Genomic DNA, 24,621 nt, shown 5'->3' on the forward strand with positions numbered 1-24,621 from the left:
TTTTGAAAGATACAGACAAAAAACTGACAAGATAAAAAATTGTTATATTTAGGGGAAAAATTGTCTATTCTGGAAAAAATAGCATGCATTTTGTATACTGTATTTGAATATATAAAACTCAGTTACCTATCCATACATCAAACACATTACAGAAATACAAATAATCACATTTACAATTGCATCAAAAAATAAAATACTTGAATAAATTAAAGCAAGGTGTTGAAAGATCTATGGAGGAAACAGTCAAGACACTCATGAAGGAAATGTTTAAAACAGACAAAAGGAGCATATTTCATATTTATTGACTGGAAGAATTAATATTTTTAATACATCCATTCTACCCACTACATATTCACTGCAGTCTCTATCAAAATGTCAAAATTTTTCACAAAGCAAACAAAAAAATTCTACAAGTTGTATAAAACTGTTGTTGTTGTTCAGTTGCCAGCTCATGTCTGACTCTTACTGACACCATAGACTGCAGTGCACCAGACTTCCCTGTCCCTTACAATCTCCTAGAATTTGCCCAAGTTCATGCCTTTGAATTGGTGATGCCATTCAACCAATTCTTATCCTCTGTCAGCCTCTTTTTCTTCTGCCTTCAGTCTTTCCCAGCATCAGGGTCTTTTCCAATGAGTTAGCTATTCACATTAGGTGGCCAATGTATTGGAGCTTCAGCATCAGTCCTTCTGAAGAGTATATGGGGTTGATTTCCTTTAAGGTTGACTGGTTTTTATCTCCTTTGTGCCCCAGGGACTCTCAAGAGTCTTCTACAGCACCGTAGTTCAAAAACATCAGTTCTTCAGCACTCTGCCTTCTTTACTGTCTGTCCAGCTCTAACATGTGTACGTGACTAATGGAAAGAGCATAGCCTTGACTATACAGAATTCTGACGGCTAAGTGATGTCTTTGCTTTTAACACACTGTCTAGGTTTGTCAGAGCTTTCCTGCCAAGAAGCAGTTGTCTTCTAATTTCGTGTCTGCAGTCAGCATCCACAGTGATTTTAGAGCCCAGGAAACGGAAGTCTGTCACTGCTTCCACCTTTTCCCCTTCTATTTGCTTGTAAGTGATGGGACCAGATGTAATGATCTTAGCTTTTTTGATATTGAGTTTTAAGCCAGCTTTTTCACTCTCCTCTTTCACCCTCATCAGAGGCTCTTAAGTTCCTCTTCGCTTTCTGCCATTAATGTGGTATCATTCACATATCTGAGGTTGTTGATGTTTCTCACAGCAATCTTGATTCCAGCCTTTAGGACACATCCAGTCCAACATTTCGCATGACATGCTCTGCATACAAGTGAAATCAGCTGCTAAGTCACTTCAGTCATGTCCAACTCTGTGTGACCCCATAGACGGCAGTCCACTAGGCTCCCCCATCCCTGGGATTCTCCAGGCAAGAACACTGGAGTGGGTTGTCATTTCCTTCTCCAATGCATGAAAGTGAAAAGTGAAAGTGAAATCGCTCAGGATGACAATATTCAGCCTTGACGGACTCCTTCACCAATTTTGAACCAGTTTATTTTTCCTTGTCTGCTTCTACCTGTTGCTTTTTGAACTGCATACAAGTTTCTCAGAAGACAGGTAAGGTTCGTCTGGTATTCCCATCTCATTAAGAACTTTCCACTGTGTTGTGATCCACACAGTTTGGTGACATCAATGAAGCAGACGATTTTCTGGAATTCCCTTGCTTTCTCTATGTTCCAGCAAATGTTGCCAATTTGATTTCTGGTTCCTCTGCCTTTTCTAAACTCAGCTTGAACGTCTGGAAATTCTAGATTCACATAATGTTGAAGCCTAGCCTGGAAGATTTTGATCATAACCTTACTAGCACTGGAGATGAGTGCACCTGTTCAGTGGCTTGAGCATTCTTTAACAGTGCCCTTCTTGGGAACTGGGATGAGGATTGACCGTTTCCAGTCCTCTGGTCACTGCTGACTCTTCCAAATTTTCTGAGATATTAAGTGGACCACTTTAATAGCACCATCTTTCAGGATTTTAAATAGCTTTGTTGGAATTCTATCACCTCCACTAGCTTTGTTGGCAGCAGTGCTTTTTAAGACCCACTGGAGTCCACATTCCTGAATTTCTGGCTCTTAGTGAGAAACTACACCATTGTGATTATCTGGGTCATTAAGATATGTTTTTGTACAGTTCTTCTGTGTACTTTTTCCATCTCTTCTTGGTCTATTTTGTTGTATTAAATCACAAAGCACCAAAGATAAAAGTGATCTTGACAAAGAAGAACAAAGTTAGAGACTAGGGTTGCTGATTTCAAATTGTATTAGAAAGCTATAGAAATCAAAACAGAATGCTTTGCTTCTGGCATGAAAATAGACACATAGATCAACAGAGCAGAATAGCGAAGCCAGAAAGAAACACAGACATATATTGTTGGTTAGCTTATGAAAAAGGAGCTAAGACTATCCAGTGAGGAAAGGACAAGCTTGTCAAAAATGGCACTGGGGAAACTGGATAGTCCAGTGAAATAATGGAACAGTACCCCTGTCTTTACCATGCATAAAAATGGATTAAAAATTAGAACATAAGACTTTAAGCAATTAAACTCTTAGAAGAAGACACTGAGGTAATCGTCTTGCCATCAGTGTTTGCAACGAGGTTTTGGGTTTCACACCAAAAGCAAAGGCAACAACTGCCAAAACAAGTGGAACCACATCAGACTCCAAAGAAAGGAACATCAACAAAATCAAATGGCAATTTAGAGATTGACAGAAGATATTCCAAATCATATATTTGATAAGGGCTTAATATCCAAAACTACATGAGACATACAACTCAAGGACAAAAACCCCCAAATAATCCAAATTTTTAGTGGAGCATAAAAATAGTAAGACCTTCAATAAATCTGAAGATTAGACCATAGATGAGAGACACAGCAAGGTTTTCCTTCTAGAACAATAAAAGCCTGTGCCTTCCTGGCATTACATTCTTTATCTCCACTCACTTATTTGACAATTACAATTCAATGTGTACATTCTTCAGTCAATAGCAATCACTCCACAGTAAGCCATAATATGTACTAAGAACAGCCCCACCAGGGGAAAAATATCAAATATTTGAATCCTTACTAATGAGGCATATCAAAAGGAAGGTGATTTCCAGAGTTTACCACTACATTGTTTTCTATATTTCATTTCAAAATCGAGCCACCTAGTAAGGAAAATGAGTTAAGAGACCTCAATAATATATAGATAGAAAATCAGTTTTAAATGGGAGCATTAATGGATTATAACTTGGGGTTATTTATTACTACTGTTGTAACTGTAGTCCTTTTGGATCTCTACTGCATCCATTAATAATTGATTAAAATATTGATACAAACACAGGGATACATACTACTAAAGTTATAGTGAATAGAGAAAGACATAGAATACATTAGGCAAAAAGTGAAAGTACGGGAAGTCAGCAATGGTAGTAAAGGGCAGTACTGCCTTGAAAGGAAGGAAGGTTTTCAAAGTTTCTTGAAACACCAAGATCGTGCCAGCTGTCAGGAATTAGCTTAATTTGTAAACCAGAAACTCTACCAGAAGAAATTTAAGTTCATAAAAACATTACGATGCTAAAACCCAAAATTTAGACAGAGAATAGTATAGGGTCGGGTATATAGACGTTCAAACTTCTCCACTGATTAGTGCATCAGGCACTCAAGGACCAACCTCACTGAAGTCTTTCTCTATTGCTCAACCTACAGGTACCAGCATGGAGAAAGAGATACCTCTACTCCACAGGCAGTTGAACCCTATTTTTATGGCCTCATGGCTTTCCTTAAGAAGCATTCAATGCAGCACATGTCCTCCATCCCATCCCATCAGGCTGACTCCACACGGTCAACAGGAGTCCTCACCCTGGGATCATTCCACAGTCCCCATGGCTCCAGCTCCCAGCTTCCGTGGACACCAGTGGACTTACAACCCTATCCGAGGTATGAGAGGCTGCAGCATGGCTTGTCTATGTGGTTCTCACTCCGTTCAGACTGTCACATTAGTGAGTTCACTCCCCAACTGCTTTAAATGCCTCCCTCGTCCCAGTGGACGGCCATGGACACGGGGATCTATCCCCTGTGCTTCAGCTCCCTCTCCCCCAGGTTCAGGCTGGTCCCACTTGCTCTCCTCCTTCTTTCCCCTTCCTCCTTGTCCCTTCTCTCCTTTGTCCTACCAAGTTCTGCATGGACCGGATATTCCTTCTCAGTAGTCAGGGAGTCCTGCCAGGATTCACCTGGTCTTCTGTGAGAACTGCTGCGTCTTTAGACGTTCTTGATGCATCAGTGGAGAGAGGTGTACCCCACTTCCACCTACCCCTCCGCCATCTTGTCCACCCCCATTTGTGCATGGATTAGAAATGAGTTTCCCTTTCTATTAAGTAACATTATCATTACCACACACACATTTAACTTTTGCTTTTTGAGGAGAACACAGGTAAGTCCCACTCTCTTCAGTTCAGTCAGTCATTCAGTTGTGTCCCACTCTGTGTGACCCCAGGGGCTGTAGCACACCAGGCTTCCCTGTACATCCCGACTCCCAGAGCTTGTTCAATCTCATGCTTAGATCATGAAGCTCAAACTTAGATCCTCACCTAATTAATTTTTATACATGAAAATATGCAACCTTTAAAAAACTCTCCCAATTTTCCTATTCTCCAGTCTTTGGCAATCAATTTTCTACTCTGAAATCTTTTTTTTTTTTTGAAACTCCTTATAGTTGAGATTCTATGGTATTTGTCTTTCTCTGACTTAGTTTACTTAGTGTAATGCCCTCCAGTTTCATCCATGTTGCCACAAATGGAAGGATTTCTTTCCAATTCTAATGGCTAAATAGTACTTACCTATATAGGTCACACGCAGAAGGCAATGGCACTTCACTCCAGTACTTTTGCCTGGAATATCCCATGGACGCAGGAGCCTGGTAGGCTGCAGTCCATGGGGTTGCTAAGAGTCAGACACGACTCAGAGACTTCACTTTCACTTTTCACTTTCATGCATTGGGAACGGCAATGGCAACCCACTCCAGTGTTCTTGCCTGGAGAATCCCAGGGACAGGGGAGCCTGGTGGGCTGCCATCTATGGGTCGCACAGGGTTGGACACAACTGAAGTGACTTAGCAGTAGTAGTATATATGTCACATCAGATAGTTTTAATCCATTCACCTGTTGAAAGATTGTTGTTTCTATAACAAGGCTACTGTGAATAATGCTGCAATGAACACGGGAATACAGATCTCTCGTTGAGACAATGATTTCATTTGCTTTGACTATATGTCCAGGGTTCAGGATGGGGAACACATGTATACCTGTGGCGGATTCATTTTGATATTTGGCAAAACTAATACAATTATGTAAAGTTTAAAAAAAAAAAAAAGAAGAAGTGGGATAATGCATCACGTAAACATTCTCTTTTAAATTTCTTGAATAACCTCCACAGTATGTGTTCATGGGAGTTTACCAGTATACATCCCTACCAACAGTGCATAAGCACTCCTTTTCTCCTCATACTCAATAACATTTGTCATTTCTTACACTTTTGGTACTAACCTTTCAAACAGGTATGAGGATATATCCCTTGTGCTTTTGGTCTGCATTTCTTTTGATTACTAGTGATACTGAGCATCTTGTCATATACCTCTTGATCATCTATATGTCTTATTTGTGAGAAAATGTCTATTCTTTAAAGATGGAGCATACATTATGTTTACTATATTCCAATATACGAAACTCAGTTGCCTACCTATATATCAACAACAAGCTATCAGAAAGTGGAATAAAGAAAACAATCCCATTTGCTATTGCATCAAAAAAGATAAAACACTTAGAAATAAACAAGCAAGGTGCTGAAAGATTTTATGCAAAACCTTTAAGACATTGATAAGAGAAATTTAAAAAGAGTTAAAGATACGTTAAGTTAGGTTGTCTATAGAATGTGTTTCTTGAGGTAGGATTTGTATTACCATGAACTTCCTTCTTAGAACTGCTTGTGTTGCATCCTCTAGGTTTTTGATCATCATGTTTTCATTGTTCTTTGTTTCTAGGAATGTGTTGATTTCCCTTATGTCTTCAGTAAACTGAAGAAATTCACTATTTAGAAATGTGTTGTTTAATCACCATGTGGTTGTGTTCTTTAAAGTTTTTTTCCCTATAATTGATATCTCGTATCATAGTGTTCTTGCCTTGAAAATCCCATGGATGTAGGACCTCCTGAGCTACAGTCCATGGGGTTGCTAAGAGTTGGACAGGACTGAGCGACTTCACTTTCACTTTTCACTTTCATGCATTGGAGAAGGAAATGGCAACCCATTCCAGTGTTCTTGCCTGGAGAATCCCAGGGACGGGGGAGCCTGGTGGGCTGCCGTCTATGGGCTCACACAGAGTCGGACACGACTGAAGTGACTTAGCAACAGTAGCAGTAGCAGTATCATAGTGTTGTGGTCAGAGAAAATTCTTGATATAATTTCAATTTCCTTAAATTTATTGAGGTTTGATTTGGGGCCCAAGATGAGGAGAATGTTCCATGTGCACTTGAGAAGAAAGTGTATTCTTCTGCGTTTGGATGGAGTGTGTTGAAGATATCAGTTAGTTCTGTTTGCTCTAATATTTCCTTCTAGGTTTATGTTTCCTTATATTTTCTGTTCTGATGATCTGTCCACTGGTATAGGTGTGGGGTTAACATGCCTACTATTATTGTGTTACGGTCAATTTCCCCTTTTGTGTCAGTTAGTGTTTACCTTATGTATTGAGGTGCCCTTATGCAGGGTACATAAATAGTTAAAATTGTTATGTCTTTTTCTTGGACTGATCCCTTGATCATTTGGTAGTGTCCTTCTTAATCTCTTATAATAGTTTTGATTTTAAGGTTTGTTTTTTTCTGATACGAGAATTGCCAATCTGGCTTTCTTTTGATTTCCATTTGCATGGAATATCTTTTTCCATCCACTTACTTTCAGTCTGTATGTGTCTGTAGGATTGAAGTAGGTCTCTGGTAGACAGCATATATATGGGTCTTGTTTTTGTATCCATTCAGCCAGTCTGAGTCTTTTGGTAAGAATGGAAGAAGATAATAGCAAATAAAACAACCGATAAAGGGTTGCTTTCCAAAATACAAGCAGCTCAAACAACTCAGTCATCAAAAGCAAAGGCAAGAACTGCAAAAATAAACCAGTGAGACCACATCAAACTCAAAACCTTCTGCATAGTAAAAGAAGCCATCAGTAAAATGAAATGACAACCTATGGAATGAAAAAAAAATATTTGCAAGTCACATATTTGGAAAGGGCTTTGTATCCAAGTATATATAAGAGACTTATGCAACTCAGTATGAAAACAAATCAAACAACCCAAATTATTAAATGAGCAAAGGAAGAGTAAGTGTTTTGAAAAATCTGATGAGTAGACTGTAGATGACAGTTCTTCCTTCCAGAAAAAAAAGCCTGTGTCTTCCTGGCATTGCTTTCTTTATCTCCAATCACCTGTTTGGTGATGCAGTTCACAGAATACATCCTTTACCCAATAGCAATCACCCGACACTGAGCTATATGTGCTCAGAATAGCCTTATTAACTATAACAAACTAATAATTACACTTAATCTTGACGCATCTAAAATCCAAGGTGATTTTCAGAATTTTCCACTCTACTGTTTCCTACATTCTATTTCAAAATTGAAGCACCTAGTATGGAAAAATGAGTAGGGGACCTCAGTAATACATGCATAGAAAGTCATTTAAAACTGGGAGCATTACTGGATTACATTTTTGGGGAATGTATTATTACTAATACTATTCCCATTTTATTGCCTTTAATTCTCTGCTATACTAGTGGATATTGATTTAAAATAGTAATAACAATATACAGCCCATAATGCTCACGGTACAGTAGATTGAGAAAGACAAAGCTTATGAGGCAGGAAGGGAAATCACAGAAAATTAGCAACGGTATCAAAACGAAGTGCAGTATTGCCTAGAAAGAAAGCAGAGTTCTCTAATTGTTTGGAGACAACACGAACAAGCCAGATGTGAGCCAACCAGCTTAAACTGTGTACCAGAAACTGCACCAGAAGGAAAATGAAGTTCATAAAACATGCTGTTACTAAACGCCAAAATCCAGACAGTAAGAGAATAGGGTAGTGTTTATGTAGATGCTGAAAACTAGTCAGAAAGGTAGACATGGAAGCAAATACACTAATGAGCATCAGAAAGATCAAAGCACAAAAGGGTCTGAAAAATAAATCATCAAGGGACTTGGTAGTCTGATCAAAAGAATAAGAAAATCAAGTTGGAAAACCAAAATATAAAGACTTGTGCACATGATAGACCCAGAGAATGCTCAGCAGAGAAAATTTTGGTCTTAGTGACCAGCAAACAGAAGCCTCCAGCATCAGGAACAACAACCCTGGGCAGGACTCACGACTGTGCGCTTCTGGGAACAGCCTCAGTTTCAAAGTTTGGGTACCTCACCACCTAAAAGCGAACGCAGACTAGGATTATAGCTTGCTATGACACTGAATCAAGACAACAGTGTTTGTGAGTTTACTTTTCTCATTCAACTATAAAGTTAATGAATCACTAACCAATGATAACTGACATCATCAGTTTAGAGTCAGATCCTCTTTAGTCATACAATGGATATCTGAACCTGTTATATGATCCCCTATAACAGTTTTTAGAATTGAATTTCTTGATGTTTAATTGAAGGGGACTTGCTTTACAATACTGTACTGGTTTTGGCCAAACATCAGCATGAATCAGCCATAGGGATACCTTTGTCCCCATGCTCTTGAACCTCCTTGCCACCATCCTTCCCATCCCACCCCTCGAAGCTGTTACAGAAAAATATGGAAGGCTTCACAAATTTGTGTGTCATCCTTGGGCAGAGGTCATGCTAATCTTCTCAGTATTATTCCAAATTTTTAATATATGTGCTATGAAAGCAAACACATGTATAACAATTGGGGGAATGTCATGGAAACATGTAGAATATCATATAGGAAATGAATCACCAGTCCAGGTTCGATACACGATCCTTGGGTCTGGTGCACTGGGATGACCCTGAGGGATGGTACAGGGAGGTAGGTGGGAGGGGGGTTAGGGATCGGGAACACGTGTAGGCCCGTGGTGGATTCATGTTGATGTGTGGCAGAACCAGTAGAATATTGTACAGTAATTAACCTGCAATTAAAATCAATAAATTTAAATTAAAAAAATTAAAAAATAAGTATTTGAGATAAAATATTAAAAAAAACAATTTAACAAAAAAAAAATCATATATTTAGTCATCTACCAATAGATGATCAATTACATTAGGAATTAGGGTATGCTGCTATATTTACCGCCTCTTATAAAATTGAATTTTATAAGGTCCAAAGTTTCATGAAGGAATTAAGCATATATTTATGCATAGCACGTGTATACACGCACAGAAATATATGCACACAAATATATGTTATATAAGCTATTATACTCCTGGCCTGTCACAATAAGATCTTTACTTGATGAGAGAGATGGTCCCAAATTACTCCAACTTATATGTCTTGTTTTTGAGGACCACTTCTTTTATTTTCCAAAGAAGGCAATGGCACCCCACTCCAGTACTCTTGCCTGGAAAATCCCATGGAAGGAGGGCCTGGTGGGCTGTAGTCCATGGGGTCAGTAAGAGTCGGACAGGTCTGAGTGACTTCCCTTTCACTTTCTTTTATTTTCATCACCTAATTTTAAATATTCATTTTATTCTTAGATACCATGCCCATTTAAACTAACTAAGAGCAGAGAAAACCTACTAAATGCTGATATCTTATCCTTCATTAAATTATCACTCTTCTGGTAAATTGGAAAAAGAATTATGTTCAGATCTCATTCAGGAGGATAAAATCTCTATTTTTTCAGTTCTCTTGTCCAAACTCAATTCTTGCTCACTTTAGTCTTAAATTCTGCTTACTTAAAAAGGTCAGACAGGAAAAGTAATATTAAAATCATGCTTGCAAGAGTCTATGATTTATGCTTAGTTGGCCAAAGGTAGGGCCAGGAATAATTTCTGAAATATTACAATACATCCTGGAAGCATGAAGGTCTAGTTCTACTGTCAAAGAGGAGATATTTTGGAGATGATTCAAAAACAAAGCCCCAGGGGTTGTCAGGATGAATTCCCGACCAGACAGGTAAATTTTGTCCTTAAAAAGTCAAAGTCAGGAAGAGGCAGGCCTTGTTTGCAGGGCTGATGACGTTGTCTTGGGTGCTGACCAGGTAATATTCTTGTGTTACCATTTGGAGATTTATTTGGTATTTTCTCCAAGAAACAAACGTAATGAGAAGAATAAAGATGGATAAGAGTAGAAGAGCTGCCAAGGTGACAAGAAGAAGGGCTAGCCAAGAGAACCAGGCCCCCACACTGATAATTGTCAAAGACTGTAACAGTGAGTGTTTTATAGACAGAGCAGAACAAATGGATAAAACCAATGTTCTAGGGTCACTGCTGTTTTGCAGTCAAAGACAAAATATTTTTCTCTTTAGGCAGAGTCATCACAGCTCCTGATGTGGTCCTGGTTACACACATGCAGACCGAGGGCCACAGGCATGTGTGATGTGACATCAGGAAGTGAACAGATGAGTGTACTGGTGCCCAGTCACCTGCATCTGCTAATAATGGGACCCGGGGAAAGTTACTTGCCCTCTCCAAGTCATCACATCTTTATTAACAGAACTTGATGATCATAGTGAAGATTAAGGTTTTCTCACAGGGTTCCTGTGAAACACAAATTTTGAGATGTTTTAAAGCTTTTGTGAAAGTATCGGAGACATGCATGGGGTTACGAAGGTGAGTGAGCAGATCCAAGGTACAGTATCTTTTTCTCTTAGTATTCTCTCTGTACTCAATAGTGGTGATCACGTGTTTACTCTTACCCCATTGTGATGGTAAACTACACAGATTAACTGGACATTTCTTGTCATTTCAGTGTCTAAAATTCAAGCATTAGTCGATGTAGAGTAAAAAATCGCAAACTCCTAGAAGGCCTCGCTGCTCAGAATCTGCAGAGTCCCAACATTAAACTGTCTTAAAAGAATAGCCTAAACACTCTGGCTCAGAATTAAGTTCCAAATGTTTGCAGAGCACAGAAATACTTCTGGGAGCAATTCAAAAATACATGGAATAACCTACTTCTCCAACTGTCTATCTGTGCAAATATCATCATCCATCTAAATTTACACAGAAGGTGCTCCTTCTTCCCCACCCCAGCTTCTAAGGCAAGAACTCCTGGTCAGAGCCACAGGGAAAGAAAAGGCTTCCCTCCACAGGATGGGTTTGATGACCTCAGGTGACTTGATCATCTCAGAATGGCTCATGTTTTTATTTAAACAGGGTCCTGCCTGCTGCTGCTGCTGGTCGTGTCTAATCTGGTCCTGTGCCAAGGCAAATCATGCCCATCCTGCAGTCCTGACGTGTTTGTCTCCTTACAGAAATCCCTTACAGACGTGTTTGTCTATGCCCTCAGCCTCTCCCACGACATCCATAACCTTTCCACAATAATGTTCAATGAGTTTGTAAGTACTCTGGTGTGGTGGTTTAGTTGGTAAATCATGTCCGACTCTTGCGACCCTGTGGACTGTAGCCTGCCAGGTTCCCAGAAGGAAACTTCGCCTAAGTGACAGGGCTATACTATCCTTTAAACAAGAAGGCTGCAATAACACCCTCTCTAGGTCAAAGAAGCCGTCAGTTCATAAGAAGTTGAAATCGAAGAAAGGATCAGTTTTGTGAAATCTCGAAGATTCCTAAGAAGTGCAATAACTTTTTCAATTTCCTTTCATTCATTTTCTTTTTTAAATTTCCAAAATAAATGATTTGGTATTTATCAGCTAGGAATGCCATAAAATAATACAATAGACTCAGTGGAATAAACAACAGAAATTTCTTTCCTCACAGTTCTGGGGGATAGTGTCCCAGATCAGGGTGCCAGCAAGGTGAGGTTCTGGTAAGAACTCTTTTTTCCCAGGCTGGCTTCTCTGTGACTCCTCCCAAAGCATGGGGCAGGGGGAAGAGAGAGAGAGGAAAAGACACAGAGACACAGAGTGAATTCTCTGGTGTTTCGCTTCATGGAAACGCTAAACGTATTGGATCAGTGTTCCACCTTAAGAGCTCATTTGACCTTAATGGGCTTCGCTGGTGGCTCAGATGGTAAAGAATCTGTCTGCAGTGTGAGAGACTTGGGTTCTATCCCTGGGTCTGGAAGATTCCCTGGAGACTGGAATGGCAAGCACTCCAGTATTCTTGCCTGAGAAATCCCATGGACAGAGGAATCTGGTAGGCTATAGACCATGGGATCCCCAAAGTCAGAACCCTTTTCAAAACACAGCACTTTGGCAGTTAAGGGTCTAATGCATGAATTCGAAGAACACAGATTCAGCCCACAATACTACCTGACACAAAGCACTTTCAGGTGGGACTGGGGAAAAGGAAGCGTGTTGATTTTCTGGTCCTTCAGTGTCTCTCTGGGCTTTCTTCTCCAGGCTCAGAGTAAATAGCCAATAAATGAGAACTGTTCTGCAGTGAACTGGGTGGGTGGAACATGTTAAACAAAGCAGATTCCTGGTCACAGAAATGAATACTTTGTAGTTTTTTTAAAGGTACAAATTATTGTTCTAAGATTTGCAGTGAATTGGTTTTGAGCTACAATAGAAGGGGTGTTTACAATTGGAAACAATTATTCTCTTTCTGAGGAAGGTATTTGAAAGTTGTATGTTAATTCTTTTAGGTCAATCAAGGAGCACACAGTAGAGCAGACAGGTAATAATAGGCGGAGCTAAAGTTTTCTATTAAATTCACGTAGTTCTTTTTTACTCATTAGCTTTTCTTTTATCCTCCATTTTGACTGTCTATTTTTTTCCAACTCTTCCAAGTAAACAAATATTAAATGGTTAAATAGAGGTGCATGCATGCATTCTAAGTCACTTCAGTTGTGTCCAATTTTTGACAACCCTTCTGACTGTAGCCGAACAGGCTCCTGTGTCCATAGGATTGGCCAGGCAAGAATACTGGAGTAGGCTGCTCTGCCCTCTTGCAAGGGATGCTCCTCACCTATGATTCAAACCTCAGTCTTGTTATATCTCTTGCATTGGCAGGAATATTCTTTACCACTACCGTCCCCTGGGAAGCACCAAATATTGGTACATATGTGCTATATTTGGTTCAAATAGTAAAAAAAAAAAAAAAAAGATAATAATAAAACAGAGAAGGGAAAAGGTTAAATTTAGAAAAGTTATATTTAAAATCATTTTTATAGAGACAATATATAGAAAAGTAGGAAAAGAATGACTTTCAAATTTTGTGATGCCCCCCCCCCATTAAAAAAAATACACGTCTAACAAACATGTTAGTGTTCTGGTAATGGCTTCATCTACTGAATGCCCAACAACCCTAACTAATTGCCTGATTACTTTCAGGATGAAAAATATGCCCAGGGCAAACTATACCATATCAATGCCACCAAGAGCTGCCACACCAATTCCTTCCATACTCCCGAAGAAGGAGATAAAGCCCAGCAGACGAACGTGAGTCTTTCACCTGGGTTTTTCACCAGATCAAATGACACAGTCTGTAGGTTACCAGACTTCAGATTATTAGAGGTTATGGTAACTGTATATGCAGAAAAAGGTGGAGGAACCGTAAGCCATTGAAAAGAAACTATATTTTGCAGCTGATGAAGCATGAGGGAAATCAAGGGATGACTAAAGATCTGTAGTAGCAACATAAATAACAGATCTATAAATTGTCCATGAAGATAACTTTAGTTCAACCAAAGCATTAGACACAGGATCGCAGCTATTATTTTGTATGAAAACAGGAAATGCATGGGAACTTCCATGTGTAAAACATAAGATTGCAAAATTCATGAATATGTAAGAAAAACACCCCAGTTTTGAGTACTCCCTGTTACTAGTGACTCCCTCTTGTAAATCCTATACTGCACCATCTGAGCCCTCGCATCTGCCTTTCAAGGCTCTCCTGATTCTGCTTCTACTTCTCTGACACCTCCTTCATTCATCATTCTCAACGACTCCTCTGTCACCTTTTATTCTTAATTTGTAAGTCTCCCCCACAATGGCCTATAAAACATTGCTTTGCTTCTCATGGCGGCAACAATTGCCTCTGTTCAAAGGACAACACATTTTACATATCAAGCCTCAATCATTTATGGCAACTCCAAATTTTCACTGTTATAATCTCTTCTTTCTGATTTCCTGCATTATCCTTCCTCCTAACATTATTTAAATAGTTTCACATGCATCCCCCCTTAAAATTCTATCTTCTCTCTCTACAACCTTCTTAATGATACTAGCATTCTATTCCCCTGTTAAGCTCATTAATAATGAGGGTGAACAAGTAAAGGAAAAAGGACAAAGAGGAAGAAGAGGAGGGATTTTCAATAAGCTTAAATTTAAAGTTTATTTAGAGTTACTACATGGCGTTACATTTCACTCAGCACTTTATGTGACAAGACTTCCCTGGTGGCTCAGATGGTAAAGTGTCTGTCTACAATGTGGGAGACCTGGGTTCAATCCCTGGGTAAGAAAGACTTCCTGGAGAAAGAAACAGCAACCCACTCCAGTACACTTGCCTAGAAAATCCCATGGACAGAGGAGCTTGGTGCAGGCTGCTGTCCATGGGGTTACAAAGAGTAGTGCACGACTGAGCGACTTCACTTTCACTTTATGTGCATTACTATATTTAATCCTATTCAGTTCTCTGTTATTTACCACTAAAACAGTTCATGGCTGTAAAGAAATCAAACATATTAACTAGAGATCTTCAGCCCCCGGGATTTTCAGGCTCAATTCTGCTAGTAGTAGTGAACTAGGGGGGACCCTCCACTGTGAATCCCACTGATGCTGTTACTAAAGACAACGCTGTGCCATTTTCTGCCCGGACACATGTCAACAAAACAACTGTTCTGATATCAGCAGGGGGCTGATGTGGGATCAGCTGAGGAGAGAAGCCTGTTTAGGAACGTCATGTCTTCTTCCTTGTCTCTTTGTTGTAATATCATAAAGCAATTACCGATCTACAATCAATAGGAAGGACTCATCGATTCATTAATACGAATGAATCACTGGGTGACAATGATGTGGGCACAGGTGGAATCCCTCTTTCCTGGGTCAGGCACTGCAGCACATACTGACTTGCGTAAATACTTAGATTCTCTCATGGAAATATACAAACACAAAAGAACTCACTGAGTCGTGGTAGAATTTCAGAAGTAAAAAGAAAATTCTTCATGTTATACATTAGAATGCATCAGAAGAATTAGTTCCTAAAATAACCTAGATGTTTAAAAATTCAGCAAAGTGTGAAGTAATAGCTTACATTTTATCCTTTTGCAACTTTTACTACCTTCAAAAATCTCTGCATGCACATAGGAATAACCAAAAGTTTTTTAGGTCAGCTGCTCTGAGCAAAGATCATGTTACCAAAACCACTGAATTATGATTTTTTTAATGAGACCGTTTCTTCTGGTTGCTTAGAATGAAGACCTTATTAAGTGGACACTCGTGTTACTGTACTGCTGGAATAATCCTCTGTATTATCTAGTTCCGGAGATTCAGAGTATGAAAAATCTGTCAGAGGCTGTCGTATCAAGTGCCGAAGAGATTGAGAACATGTCAGAGAAACTTGAATCATTAATAGAGACTCATTTCGGGAAGGTGAGCATCCTGCAGAGGGCTTTCTTGCTTTGTTCATGAATGAAAGAGGTGACCACTGTAATGCGTAAGGAGTTTGGAAATATCTCATTTTGTAAGAAAAAGGTTCATGACTTCTATATGCTAGACGGCTACTACATAAACCAGGAGCCTAGACATTCAGAGTGATAGATTCTACTGTAAAGGAGTCAGAATTTCACCGCAATTTTTGACATGTGCAGCCTTCCCTGCATTGCACACAATTCCACCAAAAGCTTGCCTCTTCTTGGGCACTGGTGGTTGTAATGTTTTCAAGAGTAACAGTACTAGAGAACAGAATTTCCAAGATCAGCATTTTTCTAAAGTAACCCCGACATCTGCTATTGAAGTTCCACTTGTCTTCTTTCTTTGTTCTCCTCAAATCAAAGGATGAGAGTGGGAAGGAAGAAAAGAGAAAGTTAAAACTAAACTTGAGTTCCATTTCTAGTTTTTAGATTTCTAATAGTTTTCTCAGAGGCTGGCTCCAAAATCCATATCTGGAGAGCTTTATATTCATATGTTTTCCCCAAATCTTTATTTGATAATTAGAAGAAAAAAAGATAAGCACATACTAATAAAACACATAAGAAGTCATTATCATTTCGGTATTCAGATTATTTTTCCAGTCTTGAAGACGATACACGAGGCTCGCATTCCCTGGTCAAGATTCTCATCCATGAAGTTCAGCAATGAAGATAGGCGTATTTCTGAATATTATAACCTGTTCTACTGCCTGCGCAGGGATTCACGTAAAGTTGACATGTACATCAACATCCTGGAGTGCCGAACCCGCAAAACATGCTAAATTCACATCCATCTTATCCAGCTCTGAGATGGTCATAATCATCTATCCCATAGCGAGCTACTTGAAATTTAGAGCTTTTTAATGCATTCTCTGTAATGTGTCTCCTCTTAAAAAAATAAACACAGACACTTTAGAGATGTCAAATCTAAGAGGGCAATTTGTTAACATTTCTTATCTTCATTTAAGAGTAAATCAAAAGAAAATCCACCCCTACAATTGAGAGAATGAAGCTCCTATTTAAATTAGTCACAAATAGCAGAAGCTGGCATTAGAAAGAAGACCATTAAGAGATTCCGTAAGAATCAAGGCCAATTATTCTGGGTCAAGTTATTAGAATCAAAGAATTAGACAATTGTTCATGGTTCTGGTCATGCAACCAAGAAGGCTGAATTCTCAGGATTCTTTATGAAAGCCAGCCACGACTTTCAGCCAACTATCACAGTGTTACACCAGACAAGATAAGTGCTTTGCACTTTTGTGTAAATAGCATGAGGTTTACTGAACTGTCTAAAGATTGTTAGGATGCTGTCTTAGTGCTTCTGGGATGTTATAACAAAATATCACAGGCTTAAAAACAATGGAAATGGATTTCCACAGCGGGATCATGCAGGGTCCTTTCTGGTCACACACTACTTACTGTATCCTCACACGGGGGAGGGTTCGGGGGGTCTGAGTGTCTCTTATATATAAAAGCACTCATCTCATTGAAGAGGGTCCATCCTTACAACTCCATCACCTCACAAAGGCCCCACCTAGGGGTAACATAACCATGAGAATCAGGATTTCATCATATGAAATTTCTGGGGGACACAAACTTGAGACCATAGCAGACATAAAGGTGAACTGCTCCATCCTCCTGCAGTGGCTGTCATCACCCACACTCCACTAATCCTCATTTCCTGCATCACCTTGCAGCCATTCCATACACTCTATCACTCTGGGTTTCACAAGTCCAGGTCAGTCAAGTGTCAGCTCCATCTCATATTCAGCCTATTCAGTGTCTCCCTCTCCCCTGCTGAGGCCCAGGGGACCTACCAGAAAGTGCAGATGTGTCCATTTCTGCAACGTTCCTTCTCTCTCCCTCTCTGGATCTTCATTCCTTGGGCCATGTTGGAACTGGGAAGATGGTAATGAGATGGGAAAGTTCTGACATCACTGACTTGCATGGTGCCCTTGTAGCCTTTCCTTGGTCCAGATGGACTGATCTGAGATTCCCCCTGACTAACAAGCGTTTCTCTTGAGGGGTATCCTGGTGATTTTCCAGGATATTCACAAGTTGGGGATCCCCAAATTCATAGTTTCCTTTTTAATCAGGGGAAATGTTCTGGAACCACAGCTCCCCACCTGCAGTATTCTCCACAGCCTCTCTGTTTCCCTCACTCTGCAAACACCATCTGGAGAAAATTAGCAGCCCACAGTCAGCTGCCTACTACTGAATCACAGGAACTCCATGTATAATAAACACTCTGATCAATTGAATGGCAGAAATACTGGTGTGCATCTGCCCACCGCCTGAGGTCTCTGGACAATTGTCCAACTGGTCATGTAGACACTGAATAGATCAGAAAACTGGATTCAAAAACTCATTTATCTGAAAAGTGAGATATCATTCTGTCTTCCATGAAAAACCTTGTAAGCACTTTCTAAGTCATTTACTGCCCTAAATACCTAATTCTATTTTGTTACTTGCTTAACTTTCTTTCATTCAATGTCTCGGTATTTCCAGCAGAGAGGATGGTATTTATTAGCGGGAAAATTTGGCAATAAGGGGGACAGTTCAATTGGAGGAAATATACACACACCAATAGACCACACACATCCTCATGTATTTGTCTCTTATAAAATTTATTTGAAGCATAAATTTAGGACTTTAGATCAACAACAGACTTGGTGACATTCAGAGCACTCTCCTTGCTTGACTGTGACATATAAAGTGAATACTGTAGGTTTCAGACAATATTGAACAGAGCCATAGATATACTATAGAGTCAGTCAGGAATAGCCAAAGCAGGGATATTTGGACAGGATTTAACAACCACTCCCTTGCCGTCTAAAAAGCATTGATTTTCCCAACTTTTACAGATTTCCATGTAAGATTACATTTGAAGAAATGGCCCTATCATATCAAGAAGAGTAGCAGCGGTTCCCAAAAGGAAACAAATGAAGAACCTTTGAAGTTCACTGACCTTATAGATTAGTAAGTCACATGTCATGGATACAATGAGGACTTAAACTGAGGTTTAAAAAAATCTCTGTTTTCCCAAAGCAGGTCTGCAAGTTGTGGAGAAGGAGAGGGTGATATAAACACACAAACTGCTATATTGCATGGTAGCGTGAAAAAGAATAAGATGTGGAGCCACCACGGGGCTACAGTGGATTGAAGTAAAGCTAGGAGCCATCTGAGTGTGTCATAGGAGTGACTCAAATGGGATAGCTTTATGATGGAGTTTTGAAAAGTTGATGGGATATTGATGTGCAAAAATAGGAAAACAGTATATCTGTCAATTCATTTAGGATCATCTTATGAAGTAAGGATCTCTGACATCCTAGATCAAGGTAACTGAGATATTATACACATAGCATTATAGGGTATCATTGAATAATCAAGTCTGACAAAAACACAAGAAATGTTCATTTTTTACCATTCATGTTGTATCCTTCATGGTTAAGCTCCCATGGTATATTGCATATATTTTGTAGGGTTAGAATGGGGAAATACTTGTATGGATTTTTATGCATTTGGGACAATCATGTATTGCAAAATGGAGAGTTTGTTTTTATTCTACTATGCAACAGCAAACCAAGAACATTCAGTCCAAGAGAGCACTATGTCCAGAATTAGATAAGAGAAAGTTTAATGTCGATTGAGTAGTTGTGCCTGTTGGGGCTGGTAGAGAAAAAGAAAGAGACCAGAAAGAACTGGGAGTATTATGACACTAAAAATCAAAGAGGTCTCTGCCAAGTATAAAGTCGCAAAGCATGTGAGAGATACAGGAAATGAAATAGACCTTGACCACATGCAATGAATGAGGCAGACAGAAGAGTCAAAAATGCATCCAGCAATATGGGACTAGCTGAGTCAATAAATGCCTGAAACATCAGAGAAAAGGGGGGAGATAAATTAAGGTTTTATCCAAAAGCACCTGAGTTCTATTTGCCTGTATTTCATCAACTTAGTACCAGAAATCACCAAAAAAATGTTAAGCTGTCACAGCAAATGATAGAAATAAGTACTCTAAGGTGCCTCTGCTAGAACCTATGGAATACCAGAACCAAAGCAGGACTACACAGTGATAACAAGCAGTAAGTCACTAATCACGTTCAACACTTAAATAAGACATACACTGTAAATCATAGAGAATGAATGGAAATCAAATGGAAACAACACATACCTTTACAGACCCAGCCTGCTGCTGCTCCTGCTAAGTCACTTCAGTCCTGTCCGACTCTGTGTGACCCCATAGACAGCAGCCCACCAGGCTCTCCTGTCCCTGGGATTCTCCAGGCAAGAACACTGGAGTGGCTTGCCATTTCCTTCTCCAATGCATGAAAGTGAAAGGTGAAAGTGAAATCGTGCAGTCTTGTCCGACCCTCAGGGACCCTATGGACTGCAGCCTTCCAGGGTCCTCCGTCCATGGGATTTTCCAGGCAAGGGTACTGGAGTGTGTGCCATTGCCTTCTCCTAGAGCCAGCCTAAACAAAACCTGAAACCTACACCAAATAGAGGTAATGGTCTCCTTAATCATGTTCCCACTTTCTGGAAGAGTTTCTCATTCCTTTTGCCTGAATCCTCCCTTGTTTACTAACCCTTCATTGCCTTACCCTCAACAGACGGTCAGCTAATCACTAATCAAATAAATAATTAAACAGTGTTCACTCCTGAAACATATTTGTAGTGATGCACTCTTCAAATGAAGGCTTTCTAATTCTGGAAGGACTCCTTCCCAAAATGGCCAGATCAGATCAGATCAGTCACTCAGTCATGTTTTACTCTTTGCAACCCCATGAATCAAAGCACGCCAGGCCTCCCTGTCCATCACCAACTTCCGGAGTTCACTCAGACTCACATCCATCAAGTCAGTGATGCCATCCAGCCATCTCATCCTCTGGCATCCCGTTCTCCTCTTGCCCCCAATCCCTCCCAGCATCAGAGTCTGTTCCAATGAGTCAACTCTTCACAAGAGGTGGCCAAAGTACTGGAGTTTCAGCTTTAGCATCATTCCTTCCAAAGAAATCCCAGGGCTGATCTCCTTCAGAATGGACTATTTGGATCTCCTTGCAGTCCAAGGGACTCTCAAGAGTCTTCTCCAACACCAGAGTTCAAAAGCATCAATTCTTCGGCACTCAGCCTTCTTCACAGTCCAACTCTCACATCCATATATGACCACAGGTAAAACAGCAGCCTTGACTATAAGAACCTTCGTTGGCAAAGTAATGTTTCTGCTTTTGAAATGCCCAGTGGGCAGCAATTGGAAGTCTAGCTACTTAGACATCTTCTGCCATAATTATAACCTCTTTGGATAGTGAAGACAACAGATGGATGAAGCACTGAAAATGTCGAGAAAGAAATGCATGGACAAGTGGAAAAGATACCATAAGCCTTTAACACTGATCTATGCCTGCACACCATACCATGTGTGTTGGAAGCCAGGTGGGCCTAATGAGGGATGGATTTTTCAAGAAAGCTCTATATAAGTTGGCACTGAGAAGCTTGATTCAACTCAACTGTTTCACCATGATTCTTTGATTCTAAGACTCAGCACCACTTGTCTCATTTAACTGCACTAAGTCAGAAAGGGTATATACTTATTGCCTATTTAAACACTGCCAAGAGATCATAAAAGTTTTCATCACAAGGAGAAAATTATAACTATTTCCAATGAGGGATGTTCACCAGACTTATTGTGGTGTTCATTTTGCAATATATATCAAATTATTAGGTTGTACACCTGAAAAAAAATAACATTATATGTCAAAATTATCTATGTATATTGATACCTGAAACTGAAATAGCATATTTGTCAATGTGACTTATATAATGACTTCTATAATATAATGATCATATAATCATTATGTTGCGGACATAGCACATATCATACCTTTAGTTTACTTCAGTCACTCAGTCATATCCAACTGTTTGAGACCCCATGAACTATAGCACATCAGGCTCTCCTGTCCTCCACCATCTCCTGGAGCTTGCTCAAACTCATGCCCATCGAGTCGGTGATGCCATCCAACCATCTCATCTTCTGCCATCACCTTCTCTTCCTGCCATCAATCTTTCCCAGTATCAGGGTCTTTTCCAATGAGTCAATTCTTTGCATCAGGTGGCCAAAGTATTGGAGCTTCAGCTTCAGCATCAGTCCTTTCAATGAATATTCAAGGCTGATTTCCTTTAGTATGGACCGGTTTGATCTCCCTGCAGTCCTAGGGACTCTGAAGAATCTTCTCTAACACTGCAGTTCAAAAGCATCAATTCCTTGGTGCTCAGTTTCCTTATGGTCCAGCTCTCACATCCATACTGACTACTGGGAAAACCATAGCTTTGACTAGATGGAATTGTATTTATATATATAAACATATAGGTACACACACCTATGTTAGGAAAATTTTTGAAAAGGAATATAATTATATTTTGGATAAAGAAAACAAATACACTAGTCTAAATTTTTTTCAAATGTGCATTTTGGCTATCATGTTTGGTTTAAAACCTTCTCTTTAAATGTAGTTTATGTTTATGCTGATAATAGATACAGAAACATGTCTTAACCTTGTAACATTAACTGTAGAACAGCTTATTTACAATAGCTAATTAAAGTCACAAAATTTTGAAACCTATACGCTTGCCCAGTGCTCTGCTATTGGTCATTTAACCAATTTATTATTGACTTAATTCCTCCTTGACTCAGAAACTCTTATAGGTGCTTTGTTTACATCAATACACAAAGCAGGCAGACACTTATCCTCATGGAACTGATATTCTAGCTGGGGGAAGACAGATAATCTGCAATAAACATGAATCCAAGTACATTTTATGGTATGTTAACAGGTGATCTGTACTATTGGAAAAGAACTAGTAAAGCAGAGGATGGGGTTTAGGGAATAAAGGTGAAGAAAGGGAGGTGATTTAAAGAAAAACAACTTAGACCACACTGAGGGGAGCAAACATGCTCTCTTGCATTCAAGAGTCAAGTTTTCCCCTGTCCCAGCAGGTCTCTTGATCTTCCTCTGCTGCTGCTGCTGCTAAGTCGCTTCAGTCATGTCCGACTCTGTGTGACCCCATAGACAGTAGCTCACTAGGCTCTCCCATCCCTGGGATTCTCCAGGTAAGAACACTGGAGTGGGTTGCCATTTCCTTCTCCAGTGCGTGAAAGTGAAAAGTGAAAGTGAAGTCGTTCAGTCGGGCCCGACTCTTAGCGACCCCATAGACTACCCAACATCAAAAATGTTTCTCAACCTAAACCAGAAACTATAAAACTCCTAGAGGAGAACATAGGCAAAACACTCTCTGACATACATCACAGCAGGATCCTCTATGACCCACCTCCCAGAATATTGGAATTAAAAGCAAAAATAAACAAATGGGACCTAATTAAACTTAAAAGCTTCTGCACATCAAAGGAAACTATTAGCAAGGTGAAAAGGCAGCCTTCAGAATGGAAGAAAATAATAGCAAATGAAGCAACTGACAAATAACTAATCTCAAAAATATACAAGCAACTCCTACAGCTCAATTCCAGAAAAATAAATGACCCAATCAAAAAATGGGCCAAAGAACTAAATAGACATTTCTCCAAAGAAGACATACAGATGGCTAACAAACATATGAAAAGATGCTCAACATCACTCATTATCAGAGAAATACAAATCAAAACCACTATGAGGTACCATTTCACGCCAGTCAGAATGGCTACAATCCAAAAGTCTACAAGCAATAAATGCTGGAGAGAGTGTGGAGAAAAGGGAACTCTCTTACACTGTTGGTGGGAATGCAAACTAGTACAGCCACTATGAAGAATAGTGTGGAGATTCCTTAAAAAACTGGAAATAGAACTGCCTTATGATCCAGCAATCCCACTGCTGGGCATACACACTGAGGAAACCAGAAGGGAAAGAGACACGTGTATCCCAATGTTCATCACAGCACTGTTTATAATAGCCAGGACATGGAAGCAACCTAGATGCCCATCAGCAGATGAATGGATAAGAAAGCTGTGGTACATATACACAATGGAGTATTACTCAGCCATTAAAAAGAATACATTTGAATCAGGTCTAATGAGATGGATGAAACTGGAGCCTATTATACAGAGTGAAGTAAGCCAGAAAGAAAAACACCAATACAGTATACTAACGCATATATATGGAATTTAGAAAGATGATAACAATAACCCTGTGTATGAGACAGCAAAAGAGACACCGATGTATAGATCAGTCTTATGGACTCTGTGGGAAAGGGAGAGGGTGGGAAGATTTGGGAGAATGGCATTGAAACATGTATAATATGTATGAAACGAGTCGCCAGTCCAGGTTCGATGCACGATACTGGATGCTTGGGGCTGGTGCACTGGGACGACCCAGAGGGAGGGTATGGGGAGGGAGGAGGGAGGAGGGTTCAGAATGGGGAACACAGGTATACCTGTGGCGGATTCATTTCAATATTTGGCAAAACTAATACAATATTGTAAAGTTTAAAAATAAAATTAAATTAAAAAAAATGTTTCTGTCTTTGAGGCTCTATGCAAACTCATGCAAATATGCATGTTCTGAACATTCTGCCTCTCTTCAGTTGAACTGGTTTCATAAAAAATTGTTGGTAAAAAAAAAAAATTGTTGGTAAACTCCCCCAAATTAAGTAACATTTTATGCAGCAAATTCTGATAATTTTCTGACTCCCGAAGAACTAATCTCCAAAGTATTTCCTTTTTTCAACACACTGTCAGTGACGTAATTATATTATGTAAAAGTATTATATGCTATGCTATGCTAAGTCACTTCAGTCGTGTCCGACTCTGTGCGACCCCATAAACGGCAGCCCACCAGGCTCCCCTGTCCCTGGGATTCTCCAGGCAAGAACACTGGAGTGGGCTGCCATTTCTTTCTCCAATGC

At 39.7% G+C, this 24,621-nt stretch overlaps 1 protein-coding gene across 1 annotated transcript; it reads left to right on the top strand.

The window, feature by feature from the left end:
- Positions 1-3,724: 3,724 nt before the first annotated feature.
- On the top strand, positions 3,725-16,609 carry LOC104992625 (chorionic somatomammotropin hormone 2-like). Its single transcript, XM_010845574.1, has 5 exons — positions 3,725-3,941; positions 11,355-11,536; positions 13,433-13,540; positions 15,512-15,691; positions 16,320-16,609. The coding sequence occupies exons 1-5, from the start codon at positions 3,767-3,769 to the stop codon at positions 16,509-16,511; spliced, it is 837 nt and encodes a 278-aa protein (XP_010843876.1). The 5' UTR covers positions 3,725-3,766; the 3' UTR covers positions 16,512-16,609.
- Positions 16,610-24,621: the final 8,012 nt, after the last annotated feature.

This window comes from Bison bison, unplaced genomic scaffold, assembly GCF_000754665.1.
Source record: "Bison bison bison isolate TAMUID 2011002044 unplaced genomic scaffold, Bison_UMD1.0 scf7180017864220, whole genome shotgun sequence".
NCBI classification, from domain to species: domain Eukaryota; kingdom Metazoa; phylum Chordata; class Mammalia; order Artiodactyla; family Bovidae; genus Bison; species Bison bison.

Excerpts from the sequence above, each read along its gene's own strand:
- LOC104992625 (XM_010845574.1), top strand. The coding sequence starts at position 3,767 with ATGGCCTCATGGCTTTCCTTAAGAAGCATTCAATGCAGCACATGTCCT. Across the intron at positions 11,537-13,432 it reads CAATAATGTTCAATGAGTTT|GATGAAAAATATGCCCAGGG; the intron begins GTAAGTACTCTG and ends GATTACTTTCAG. Across the intron at positions 13,541-15,511 it reads ATAAAGCCCAGCAGACGAAC|AATGAAGACCTTATTAAGTG; the intron begins GTGAGTCTTTCA and ends CTGGTTGCTTAG.